Source organism: Hippocampus comes, unplaced genomic scaffold (assembly GCF_001891065.2).
Source record: "Hippocampus comes isolate QL1 unplaced genomic scaffold, H_comes_QL1_v1.1 scaffold156, whole genome shotgun sequence".
Taxonomy (NCBI): domain Eukaryota; kingdom Metazoa; phylum Chordata; class Actinopteri; order Syngnathiformes; family Syngnathidae; genus Hippocampus; species Hippocampus comes.
The window spans coordinates 3,869,980-3,883,656 of NW_017805744.1; the positions used below are offsets into that span (position 1 = coordinate 3,869,980).

Sequence of the window (13,677 nt, forward strand, 5' to 3'; positions counted from 1 at the left end):
GTGGAGGACTTGTGACACGTCATGTTCTTTGACTTTGAGTCTTTCTATTTACAAGTGTCAGAACGCACCGCTGTTCGCAAGCGTGGCAATGACGAATCTAGAGCCCGTTGGTTGGGTCCAGTAAATTGAGCTTCCGCTGTAAATGAAAGCATACCTGTCAACTTTTCGGAGCGCCAACCTGTATAAACTACCAAAAAAATCCTTATAAAGAGCAAAAAAATCCTTATAACATACCAAAGCATTTTATATGTCAAAATAACGGCAGAAAAAAACCCACGAAATATGAATGATATATTTGTTTCCTTGTAGAACTTGCTTGTACACTACCGAAGTATGCAATGAATACTGTTTTCAACTAGGAACCACGTGATTTACTGGAAAGTTACCGGATATGAAAGCATTCGAGTAGACTAGCACCATTCTGGGCAAAAGCAAACGGAACTACCTGTTAGGGAAAAAAAAAACAACAAAAAAACCCCAGAAATTTTCAGAATTCGTATGATTTGTGCGATATGGCCATATACGTAAGATTCACCACAAAATCCGTATGAACTATGGCTAAACCGTATGAGTTGACAGGTATGTGAAAGCAAGAACATTTCACCTTGATCTGTAATGAACATGGATAGGGCCGTACTCGGCCTCCCTAAACTGACTGGATGGGAAAAGGAGGAGTGTTAAGAAGGGCACGGGATAAAACGCCAAAGATCACTCCCTCCCCTCTGTTGTTTTGCCAGGTGCTGTTGACATGAGACTTAAAGGGCTCAAAGGTGTCCTGCTGTTTGCCTTGGTGGCCTCCACCCTCTTGTACCTGGGCACCATTTGGAGGGATGTGCAAAGCCACTCGAACAGGCCAGACTCCGTCCAGGGATGGGGGATATTCGAGAGGTTGGAAAAGATGGAAACTAAGATCGAGAGGATGCGTGAGTCCTTTTTTTTTGTTGTTGTTGTTATGGGGGTTCATTTTTCCGTCCTATGGCAAGCCATTTGAGCATTTATTATGGCAAGCCATTTGAGCATTTATTCCACATCCCTGATATCAGACATGAGTGTTTTTACATTAGTTCGATCTTTTTCAGCACTTGCTCCACACTCAGCCACACTAGTGATGCACTTTGTCGAACTAGTTGCATACAAACTCTGACTAGTCATTCATTTTCAGCAACATGTTAACTTGTCAATCATGGATTATTCTAACATGTTAACTAGTGACCTGTGATTTCCTGCACTAGTAAACTAATGCGAGTTGAAATATTCACTAGTTTACTAGTGGCGGATAAAACAGTAGCTCAAATGGCTTGCCATACCGTCCAATAAAGCCATGCATGTGCGAATTCCGAAACAACCGCTTGTCCTAACTGGTGCAAAGAGGGGATCGAGCCTCTTCCGTTGCTGGTCCCTCTCGATCTTAGTTTTACTGTTTGATGCTTTCTACCGTCTTTGATAGTGCTTTACTGTTGTATATGTTAGCTGCTCTAGGTACAGCACTTTGTATTCAGCGATGGCTGTTTGAAAGTGCTCTGTAAATACAGTTGAGTTGAGTTGAGTTTGAATACAAAGATTTGTAACAGATAAAAATCACATTTTTATTTTGTTACATTGAATGGTTGCATTTTCTTTTCCCCTGTAATTGGTTGGCTGAAATATATGAATTTCCCTGTATTAATTGGTTCATTAATTATTTTGTAATTAAATATAAATTAATAGTAAAACTAAAGCATTACTTTTAATGATTTTTTAAATTTTTTATTGTGTGCGTGTTGCGTTCATTTCACATTTCACCATAAAATTGTTTTTGTTTTGTTTTATTTTCTTCAACAATCTTATGAAATAATTAGCTTATTGTTTTATTGTATAAATGAATACAATTGATAGATAAAAATTTTGACACGCACACACACACACACACACACACACACACACACACACACACACACACACACACACACAGATAGATGGATAGATAGATGTAAAATGTATGCACGTACTGTATTTGAGAATCTAGAACAACACTCAATTTGATTTACTGTAACTGAAGTTACACTCAAACTATTTTTCAAACACAATTTAACTTTTTTTCTATCAAGAATTAGAAAAGCTTTATTCAGCAATGGTTTGAGGGGTATGTTTTTTTAGGTGCCGGAGTATGTGTAACTGAATTGCGCCAAACACGGCTAATTACATGGTAACATCTGTCCAAAATATAATTGCATCTATCATAGGAAATTTTGTAATGTAAACCCCATGATAAACAAGGAACTACTGTACTCAAACTTTTCATGTAATTTTTCTCTCTCATGTCACCAAAGTTAAATTACAAAAATAAATAAACACGTGCGTGTGTGTGTGTGTGTGTGTGTGTGTGTGTGTGTGTGTGTGAGAGAGCGTGACATAGCATGTTGTTGTAACACACCTGCTAAAAATAAAGGACAGCCTTCTTGTGGATCAACAGATAGAACAGTTAAAAAAATGTATGATAGTCCAAATTTTAAAAAATTGTGGACAGACACATACCAAACAGGTTATGAAGTCGATACGTGGACTTTGAACTGGATTTCAATGAAATGGAATAACCAATGAAACGACTTTCCATACTACAGTCAAAGCGGTAAACAAGCTGCAGCCAGCGCCAGTGTTGTTGGAAGCTGAGGACAAGGCAGAAAAGGAGGACAAGAAGGAGAATAAGATGGTGGTGAGGAAACTGTTCCCCAACTCGGCCCTGTTCAAGAAGTGGGGCGAGGGTCTGAGCGAGGAGGAGCAGAAGGAAGCCGAGGACTTGTTCGCAAAGTATGGCTACAACACCTTCCTCAGCGACAGGCTGCCGCTCAACAGGGAGATTCCCGACACGCGGCACCCCAGGTAAGCCGTAACATAAACCCACGCACACCCGCACAAACACGGCCGGAGACTGCTGGAACACACCACCGGGCTCTTTCTCGTAGGCTTACTGTCTGCTTCAAAGCAAAATGACTGATTTGTGGCATGATGAAAAGTCAGACATCAAATTTCATATGAAACATGATGTATCTCACTGTACAGTAAGACACCAACTTGAATTACATTTTGAATAACAAGGCATCAATGAATCCGATTTTTTCCATACCATGTTGTACTTTGTATTGTGAGACATTGTCAGAGTTTTTCTCGGACAAAGTTAAAGAAATGACTCGGCACACAGGGAAAATTGTCTTCATTAACGGCGGGAGGGATCTCTGAGGGCAAACGACGGTTGTTGCCCCGGTAATCACACTCAGAGTTCCCTGTCCGCCAGTTTGAACTTTTATTGTTACATATGCTTTCCCACCATCTCCCACCTCGTCATGAACATTGTCAACTCCTCCCTCAACTTTGCCTATGTCCCCTCCTCACTCAAACTGGCTGCTGTAACCCCCATCATCAAAAAACCCGGACTCAACCCTGACATCATGAGCAACTTTCGACCCATCTCCAACCTCCCCTTTCTGTCCAAAGTCATAGAACATGCCGTCGCATCTCAAATTAAAACCTACCTAGACAATAACCAACTTCTTGAACAATTTCAATCTGGATTCCGCACACAACACAGCACTGAAACAGCCCTCCTTAAAATCACCAATGACCTCCTCCTCGCCTCTGACTCGGCCTACTCTCCATCCTCATCCTTCTTGACCTTACAGCTGCCTTCGACACCCATCAACCACTCCATCCTACTCTCTCGCCTACAATCCCTAAACATCACCGAAAAAGTCCTCACCTGGCTTCACTCATATCTCACAGACAGGAAACAATTCAAACACATCAACAACTGCTCTTCCTACACTGCCCCACTGTCCCAAGGTGTCCCCCAGGGTTCTGTGCTTGGTCCTCTTCTCTTCATCTTGAACTTTGAATGAAAAGACTCCACTCAACTCAGGAACAGATTGTCTTTTGCTGATCAGCAAAGGGGGCGAAGTTCCTCGAAGGCAACACAAGTTGTGTTTCCTCTCAGATCGAAACCCGACCTTCGCATGCCCGCTGACCACTTTTTATTCACAGGATATGCCAAATACAAGTATCAGAAAAACATTCCTCCTTATTTACATGTCACGCTTCCCAGCCCAGCCCACCGATATGCCCCTCAGTGGACACCTGGAGGCCAAAACATCTTTCAGTGCAAACAATGGATACCTTGTTAATTCAATGGGTAGATTTTGCATAAATTGAGACACTGGAACAAACTGAAGGACATCTTGTCATGCTGCACTCTCGAAGTTGAACCTTTCTGTCTCTCCTATCAGTTAATAAGGCCTTGGCTTCATTCAGCTCAAGTTGGCCCTTTTTTTCTGTGTGCTCCATTGTGTCCAAATTGTGAGAACATAGCGTTCAAGGTGAATCAAGCATATACTGAAATGAAACTTTGAAACATGATAATATTACATTTGTCTTTCTCCATTAGGAACATTGAGAATCAAAGCCCTCCTCAATTGTGCAGACACTCCTTCCCACAAGGAAGTTGAGTCAGAGGACTCTGAGGTGGGCTCTCCAATCTCTGGGGTAGAGGTCATTGAGGTAGTTGAAAGGCTCCTTGGTGGCAAGGCTTCTTTGGTGGATGAGATCCACCTGGAGTTGTTAAAGGGTCTGGATGCTGTGGGGCTCTCCATCGTGTGGACAACCATTTTGAAAGTGTATTTCAGATTAAAAAATGCCATCTCACTTGTGCGTAGGATAAATTTAAATCGATGACCCAAAGGTACTTCCATGACAAAGGGGACCTGCGCATCATGAATCTTAAGTCAAAGGTCGCAAAACCTCTGTACTGTAATGCAACACATTCTAACATATTTATGATGACATTCTCAACTCTTATATGATGCATCATATGCCATTTAAATATAAAATATAGAAATACGTTGTTTTTAATATGAAATGTAGAGTACATTATGTTTAACCTGACATGTTGACGTGTAGTATGACATGTTCAACACCCCTTGATGTATAGAAGACATCATGCTGAATATCAGACATGCTTATCATGATCTATCATAAGCCAGCATTTTGAATGACATGAATTATCATCACATGTGTTTGTTGTTCTTTCTTCAAAAAAAGATGCATACAGAAAAAGTACCCTGCTGATCTCCCCAGCCTGAGCGTGGTGTTGATTTACCTGAATGAAGCACTTTCCATTATCAAACGGGCTATCCGCAGCATCATAGACAAGACCCCCGCCAGCCTGCTCAGAGAGATAATACTGGTGGATGACCACAGCACAAATGGTACAGGAACTAAAAGAGGGCTGTCCAAATGTCTGTTTCTTGCAAAGGTTGCATATCACTTTGACATTCTTCACCTTCAATTTATTGAAACACATTTGAACCAACCCATCTGTTGACAGAGGACCTGAAGGAGAAGCTGGACGACTACATTAGGATCATCCACGAGGAGCGGGCGGGTCTGCTGAAGCGGGTGGTGCACAAGGAGCAGCTCGGCCTCACCCAGGCCAGACTGTCCGGATGGAAGACAGCCACCGGTGACGTGGTGGCCATCCTGGATGCCCATATTGAAGTCCACGTCCAATGGTTGGTGTCGTCTTGCCATTTCCATGCTTCTGGAGTTCAGAGTTGGCAAATGTACTTGTACTCTTAACGAAGTGAAAGTATAGTTACTTGGGTAAAAAAATACTGTGATCAAAGCAATGATTCGATTCCTTTACTTTCAGCTTTTCCCATCAGGGTTCATCTTGTTTTTTTTTTTTTTCTTAGTGCTATCAAATAGATATTTGAACACAACCGCTGAAGCATCACATAGGAGGATAATGTCAGAATACTGTACTCATAGTAAGGCTGGGCGATTGTAAGATTGCCATTCGTAGATTCATGTTGGTGATAAATTTCAGATTGTTCATGGCGATCAACTGTGAAAGGCGAAAATGTACGTGACAACAGCCAGTCAATATTGACCTTCTCCTTTTTTTCGTTTGCAAGTTGAAAAAGTTCACAGAAAGTAATATATTGTAGTAAGACAATAACAATAAACAATGACTGAATGTGCAGCCACGACATGACTTTATCCTCCGAAGATGAGGCTATTGCGACGAGAAAAGTTATCCACAATGGCAAATTAAGCTGATGTACAAGGTGGTCGGTGTCCTCAAAAACAGGCAATACAACAAACCTGTGTAATTCTTTTAAGAAGTACGACCACCCAAATGATTATGAAGAAAGCATGGAAATGCGAACGGAGTTTGCAACGCCTGCATATGAGGCATGGGCAGTGTAGCCACTACCAACTAGTGTACTGCCACCAGTAGTGGAATCGCTTCATCTTTTGTACCTGCACATTTGCAAGTGGCATTGATGTTAACATCATATGTAGAATCATTACTCCAAATTTTCTATACATTTTAAGGCATTTTCATTACTCTCGAGGGGGAAATTGATTATTTTGGGTCTTGCATATGTGCTAAAACACTCCAAGACTGTAGTTCACATTTGTTGTACTGTTGAGTCAAACTTAAAAGATTTTTTCTGTTCATCTTATTCATTTTACTTTAAAAATGTACTTCATATGTTAATAAAACATTTAACTACTGTCCAAATTCTTAAATTTTCAATACAGATGCTTTTAAACTGGCAATTCAATATGAGTCATCATAATAATATTTGACCTCGGATGATATGAAAAAAAAAGAATTCTTTTTTTGGGGGAGGGGGGGTACATATCACCAAGCCCCAACTCACAGATCTATATTTTTTAATCCTCTGTGAAGAATGATCTTACTGTAGCTGACTGAGGAGCTGCGACCATCACGTATATATTTACGTGTCTGTACTGTGCCATACGTTTTTGTTCATTGGATGTAGGTGATTTCGGCATGTCACACACACTACTCTGTTAACTACAGTGTGAAGTAGGGGTGCATTTATTTAACCAATGTATCGATGCGTCTGCCGTGCGATCCAGCTACATTGGTTGAGCCTTTTTTCATTTTTCTCTCGTGTACGTCATCCCTGGTCGGCGACGGGGATTTACGTGAAGCACACGACGTATGAAAACAGATCAACATCGATGGTGGCGGCGAAAAAGAGTTTGTTTAAGACAAAGCAATGCATTTGTTTGCGTGGAAACATTTCCCACCACTGACAACCGCTTGTGCGCTCAGGGCAGAGCCGCTGCTGGCACGCATCAAGGAGGACCCCACGGTCATCTTGACGCCCGTCTTCGATCGGGTCAATTATGACGACTTGACAGTGACCCACTATGTACCGGCGGCTGACGCCTTTGACTGGGCTCTCTGGTGCATGTACGAGTCCTTCAGGCCCGAGTGGTACAAGCTCAAGGACGAGTCGCTGCCTGCCAAGTGAGTCACACATTTCAGTTTCGGCCTCATACACTGATACGATCGTGAAAGCAGCAAGCAAAATAAGCTATAATTTGCAAAATGATGTCATAAATTCGAATTTACAGTTAAATGAAGAAAAAAACCTTTCATAAAAAAGTTAGCACATCCGCCTCACAGTGCAGAGGTGCGGGGTTCTGGCTCTGGCCTTCCTGTGTGGAGTTGGCATGTTCTCCCTGAGCCTGCGTGGGTTTTCTCTGGGTACTACTACTGGGTACTTCCTCCCACATTCCAAAAAACGTGCATGGCAGGCTAATGGAACACTCTAAATTGTCTCTAGGTCTGATTGTGAGCGTGAATGGTTGTTCATCTATGTGTGTCCTGCGATTGGCTGGCAACCAGTTCAGGGTGTCCCCCCGCCAACGCCCCCCCCGTGAGGATAAGCGGATTTAAAAAATGGATGGAGGGACACATCTAACCCTATAATGCCATTCGCATCATATTTGCTACGTGAGTTTCTGAGACCTCTATCTTACTAACATGATGCATTTTTCCATTAAAAACCTGTTGTGTGTGATCCGCTCCATGTATTCTGCCCCCTGGTGGATTATCATGCCTCTACAGGCAGCTCAGGTTTTGTTTTCGTCATTTCCAACATGGTTGCTCCCGGTGTATGATGCTCTTGGGTTTTTCAGGAAAATCATTTCTAATTTTTTGAGAGGTTACAGTTAGAATAACATCAAAATTCTAAGTCATTTTTAAATATAAGTATTTTCTTCATTGAAAGAATGCATATTTATTAAGTGAGTCATTCTTTATATTAAAATTAAATCGTGTTAAAATGTCTGTATGAAATTTGATACTGCAGATTTAAACCCAAATTGTCATTTCACATGTAATCTACATAATGCTTACTGAAATACAAACACACACTATTTTGATGACTTAATTAATCTAATTGATCACTGAAATGCCACCTTCAAATACATTTTGAGTATTTCCACAATAACTATTCCTCTGAAATAATGTCGATGCCATATTGAGCCTTACGTCAATTTTTAGATGTCAAAAAGGCTCGAGGAAGAAGAGAGAAAGAGAAAGCACATTGAAAATGTCATCAGCATGATAATGGATGGCAATACAGGTGACATAGAGCAGTTGGCAGAAGATGATGAGGATGAGGATGAGGAATGGACTTCTTAGGAAATGCATGAAAGTTCAGACAGCAATGATGAGGAAGACAATCAAGAGGAAAGTTTCCCCGACAAGCACAGATGTTGAGGTTCCAACAACAACACAAGACACAATCAGAAAGGAGTCAGTGAAGGGCAATGCAAAAAGGAGAGAATACAGATGGAAAAAAAAATCACAATATCAAGCTCCATCTGTCGATTTAGTTGCATGTGTTGATGAAGGGACGGAGGACAGGTGTGACTGGACACCATATCTGTATTTCAAACAGTTTGTAACTGATTAAATGTTAAAAGAAACTGCAGAGCAAACAAACCTGTACAGTGTGCAAAAAAGGGGAAGTCAGTAAACACAAGGGCCAGAGATAGAGCAGGTTTTCGGCATGTACATGCATATGGGGTTAGTACAGAAAGGATGCCACTGACCATTTTCCTACATGGGAAACCCGACAGAGATGCAAGCACTGCACGGGCAATCACTTTTCACATGTCTACTGTGGAAGGTGGAAGGTGCATCTTTGCCTGATCAAAAACAGAATTTTTTTTCCCGCCAACCACAAAGTGAAATAAAAAGGCACTAAAAAGTGTCATGTGAAAAAGAGAAAGAGGAAAAACTTCAAAACATGTTCTATAATTTCAAAATGTTATGGCCAGAACTCTGTTTTTTGTTCTGAAATTAACTCTGTTGTGACCAAAAATTTGCCAAAAGTGCCCACTATATCAAATGTGATACAAAAAATATCCCATAAACAACGTGATACAGCAAAAAAAAAAAAAAATTGTGGATTTTGTTGCAAGGGTAAACATCTCAGTTCACAAAAATCAGAATTTTCTGGTTATTCTTTGATGGGTCAGGCCTGACAGGGCTAACGACATTCTTATTTAAAGTAAAATTATGTTTAAAAATACTGATTGTGGATAACACTCAAATTTATAGTGTACTTAAAATAAAATCAATTTAAAATATTTTTAAAATTGTATTCAATTCTAATTAAAGTAATTAAAAAATACAGTAGCATAGAGACCAAACCATAATAATTGAACAATATATGAATGATGGCCACTAAAATGCATTGGAACCACCCCACCCCCTTTTTTTACTCCCAAAATTAATGAATAAATAGATAAATAAAATAACACTGATAAACTTCTAAATATGCGTTTCTCACAAAAAACAAGGGTTGGCCCCCAAAACACACGACAACATCAATAAATAAAAACATCTGGGGGGGGCGGGGGATAAAGTAATACATCAAAATCTGCAAAAATAGTTGAATCTGTGGCTGCCAAACTGTGAGCATGCAGCGGTGTGCTCCATGGAGCGCTTACAAATAAAATGTAGTATTATTGTTATTATTTAATAATATTCAAATTTAATGGAAAATTAAAACATAAACATTCAAACATAAACCAGACTTTTAATGAATTCAAAGTGTAGTTAATATAGTAGATCTAGAAATATATTAAATATTATAGGAAATAAAATTTAATTAAATACATTCTAAAATGATACTATCAAATTAATAAATATTTCAAAAATGTTATTCAATTATAGTTGAAAATAAAACATGTTTTTGGAAAATCTAAATATCTGTCAATTTAATTTTTAATATTAAGTTCAAAGAAAAAAATTAAAAATATTCTTAAAATTAAGATTATATGTAAAGAATATGTGTAAAACACATTTAAATTATAAATTAATTTTATAGGAGTAGTTCCTACTAGAAATTAACACTTTTTTATGCAGCAACATACATTTGTGAGGAAAGTTCTAATTGATGCAATATGCACACAGACAAGTTACTCCTAGCCTGACCAGTGGCAATTTGGGAAGAAGCTGAGCACTTTTTGGGGGATGTTCTTGCCCACAAAAGGAGCCCGTCTATCATGGGGATATTTGCGGCCGACCGCAAGTTCTTTGGCGAGATCGGGAGCCTGGACGGAGGAATGAAAATATACGGCGGCGAGAACGTGGAGTTGGGCATCCGGGTAAGACTCCGGTGCGGTTCACGCTCTAAACAAAGGCGGAACGTTTGCTCAGCGTGATCCGGCAGGTCGGCTGTGTTTGAGCCCGCAGGTGTGGCTGTGCGGCGGCAGCGTGGAGGTCATCCCCTGCTCCAAGATTGCCCACATCGAGCGCGACAGCAAGCCCTACCTGCCCGACCTCAGCATCACCATGAAGCGAAATGCACTGCGTGTGGCCGAGGTGTGGCTGGATGAGTACAAGTACAACGTCAACATCGCCTGGAACCTTCCCTTGCAGGTTGGTTGTCAGAAACCAATTGCAGAGGAACTCGTAATACCATAAATGTTCCATGGGAATTGCAGCGGTGCTTTGAAAATAGTGGAATTCTTTTTAATTCTGTAATTAATGTCTGTTTTTATAAAGCATAATATGAGGTGCTATTTTTCTTGGCTGGAACGGATCAATCGTATTTGCATTCTTTTCATTGGTGAAAGATGATATGAGATAATAGTGTTCTGAATTTTTAGGGTGGTCATGGAACTAACTAAACTTGTATCTCAAGTCACCACTGTAATATTATTTGCATGAATGTCTGAATATGACAAAACAAAATTTGATGTTGCCTTATTGCCAAATTTATGCATTGAAACTTCAGAAATTTTCTGGAAATGTGCCCCCCAAAAATGTATGCCTGTGTAACCAGTGACACTATGCCAACGAAACTCAATCATCAATTGAACAAAAAGTCCAAGAATAGCCAGCACGGTGGTCATTTTGTCCATGTTTCTCCCTCAGAATCATGGCGTGGACATTGGCGACGTGTCAGAACGGAAGGCGCTGAGGAAACGGCTCAAGTGCAAGCCCTTCAAGTGGTACCTGGATAATGTTTACCCCATGCTGGATCCTCTTCAAGACCTGGTCGCCTACGGAGCGGTGAGCACAAGCAATTGTTGTTTTGCCTGTGGGAGTCTGGGATCAGTCAATTAGCGGACTAGTTGACAAGTTGACTTTTCTACTCTGCATCGACATTTAGTGGTTGAAATCAACTAATTGGTATTCTGTTTTCCAATTGGCCAATTTCGATTTGACCGTCTGCTAACATCGCTGGACAGCGAAATATCTGGCTGACAAGGTGGCAGTTTTCTTACATCTGCGCAAGTCAGAGTATGGGTCAATAGGCTGGTGGTGGATGAAAATAGCAGTTAGCTTCAACTAGCGTTAGCAATCTGATCATACGAGTCTGGAGTTGAAAGTCCCCTCAATGAAACACAAGATGAGACTGGACGGTTTGATGAAGCGAAAATGAGCAGGACTAATTACTATAACTCCAATTACTAATGGTTAGTTGCACTGTACTATTAATCGTTTGTTTTTATTGGTGGTCGACTGGTTAGCGCATCCGTCTCACAGTGTAGGTGTTCGATGTGCAGGGTTCGGTTCTGGTTCCGGTCTTCCTGTGGGGAGTTTGCATGTTCTCCCAGTGCCTGTGTGGGTTTTCTCCGGGTACTCTAGTTTCCTCCCACATCCCCCAAACATGCATGGAACACTCTAAAATTGTCCCTCGATGTGAGTGCGACCGGGGATGGTTGTTCGTCTATATGTGCCCTTCGATTGGCTGGCAACCGGTTCAGGGTGTACCCCGTCCAGTGAGAGCTGGGGTAGGCTCCAGCACACCCCGCGACCCTTGTGAGGATAAGCAGATTTGTTCGATGTACATGCGTGAGGCAAAACCGAGATTGAAAAATATGTAATTCCGATTTAAGTGTTGTCAAATGTCACTTGAGGCACGTAACGGCACAATTACTACACAGTAAATGATAAGTCACTGTAAAATGTTTGGCACCATTCTCAATTGCTGGACAGTAACGATTTGTGAGCTTGCACAGTAACTATAATCAGAAATGCATTGCGTTAGATTAATCATTACCGTAATAAATGGCAATAAGTAGCTTTACCTTCTAATGTGTTACTGGCGTCATGGCACCCTACCATTTTACACTCTGAGGAAAGACAAATAGCTAATAATAATAATAATAGATAAACCACGTCCTGTATTAGCAATAGCTAAAACCAGTGGAATGATCACAATGACTATACTCCCACAAGGGGGCGCAAATATTCCACATGAACGTCAGCGTTTTCCGTATTTGCTCCGCTTCTCTCTGCAGTTAATAAACCAGTTGAAGCCGGATCTGTGCATCGACCAGGGTCCAGTTCCGGGTAGCACACCAATCATCTACTCGTGCCACTACTTTGCCCCACAGGTATGAGCCCACCCTCGATAGAAGGCCCTCTGTGCATTCAACCAATATCCTTGATGTCCAATTTAAGGTCCATGTACTCGTATGCTGTTTATTCTCACTAGTAGGACAATGGATTAAGAAACGATTCTCTGAATTCTAGAAAGGCTCTTTAAGATCCTTGCTGAATGTTATCCCCGCCCTCACCCAACCACACTAATTCCAGTGGAAAGCTTCCAAATTTGTAATTTCACCCTGTTTGCCACAGCGCTGCTACTACCGCACCAACGGGGAGCTCTATGTGGGTGGCATCAAATCCCACACGTACAACAGCAACCGCTGCCTGGTGGACCCCGGCAGTGGCGTCTACCCAGCCCTCTACGAGTGCAAGATAGCCAAGCAGAAGAAGTTCAACATGTTTTGGGACTTCAAGCAGGTGGGTAGCAGGGATGAGAGGCTATCTCCCGGTTCGGAGCAAAACCATAATTTAAAAAAAAAAAAAAAAAAAAAAAAAAACCCACTGACCATTTTTTTTAGGGGTCATCGATCCAGAACCGGGACACAAAGCGATGTTTGGAGATCGCCCAGGGTGAAGACAGCTACTATCAGCTCATTGTGCAGCGCTGCAGTGGTCAGATCTGGAACATTCAGAATGACATCAGAGAGAGAGAGGCTCGAGTGTAACGAGGCAGCCGTCCAACCAGCAAACTAGTTAGGTGGGCCTTTATTTAATTCGCACTACAGCCCCGTAATGTGAGATATTTTGCACAAGATGAGTCACATGGGTCACTGACAAGTACAGATGGACAAAAAATTCCTCCAAAAACTCATTTGTGCAGCAGCTTGCTGTGTCTGAATCAAATTGAAGATTTAGCTGCCAGCTACCTGTCTTCCTCACGCTTCTCCGCGTGCGACTACTTCCCCACTGTCTGAGAATCCCTTTGGTAAAGGAAACCTTGGCTGAGCCCCAAGGAGATGAAGTAG

At 41.3% G+C, this 13,677-nt stretch overlaps 1 protein-coding gene across 1 annotated transcript; it reads left to right on the forward strand.

Moving 5' to 3' along the window:
* The first annotated feature begins 701 nt into the window (after positions 1 to 701).
* On the forward strand, positions 702 to 13,499 carry LOC109524279 (probable polypeptide N-acetylgalactosaminyltransferase 8). The gene is made up of 11 exons (XM_019884036.1): positions 702 to 923; positions 2,601 to 2,859; positions 5,068 to 5,234; positions 5,354 to 5,537; positions 7,121 to 7,318; positions 10,362 to 10,476; positions 10,565 to 10,750; positions 11,249 to 11,386; positions 12,622 to 12,717; positions 12,962 to 13,129; positions 13,231 to 13,499. Exons 1-11 carry the CDS (start codon positions 749 to 751, stop codon positions 13,375 to 13,377), a joined length of 1,833 nt encoding a protein of 610 aa, XP_019739595.1. The 5' UTR covers positions 702 to 748; the 3' UTR covers positions 13,378 to 13,499.
* Positions 13,500 to 13,677: the final 178 nt, after the last annotated feature.

Coding starts and splice junctions, on each gene's coding strand:
- LOC109524279 (XM_019884036.1), top strand. CDS start 749: ATGAGACTTAAAGGGCTCAAAGGTGTCCTGCTGTTTGCCTTGGTGGCC. Junction 12,718..12,961: donor GCCACTACTTTGCCCCACAG/GTATGAGCCCAC, acceptor TGTTTGCCACAG/CGCTGCTACTACCGCACCAA. Junction 13,130..13,230: donor TGTTTTGGGACTTCAAGCAG/GTGGGTAGCAGG, acceptor CATTTTTTTTAG/GGGTCATCGATCCAGAACCG.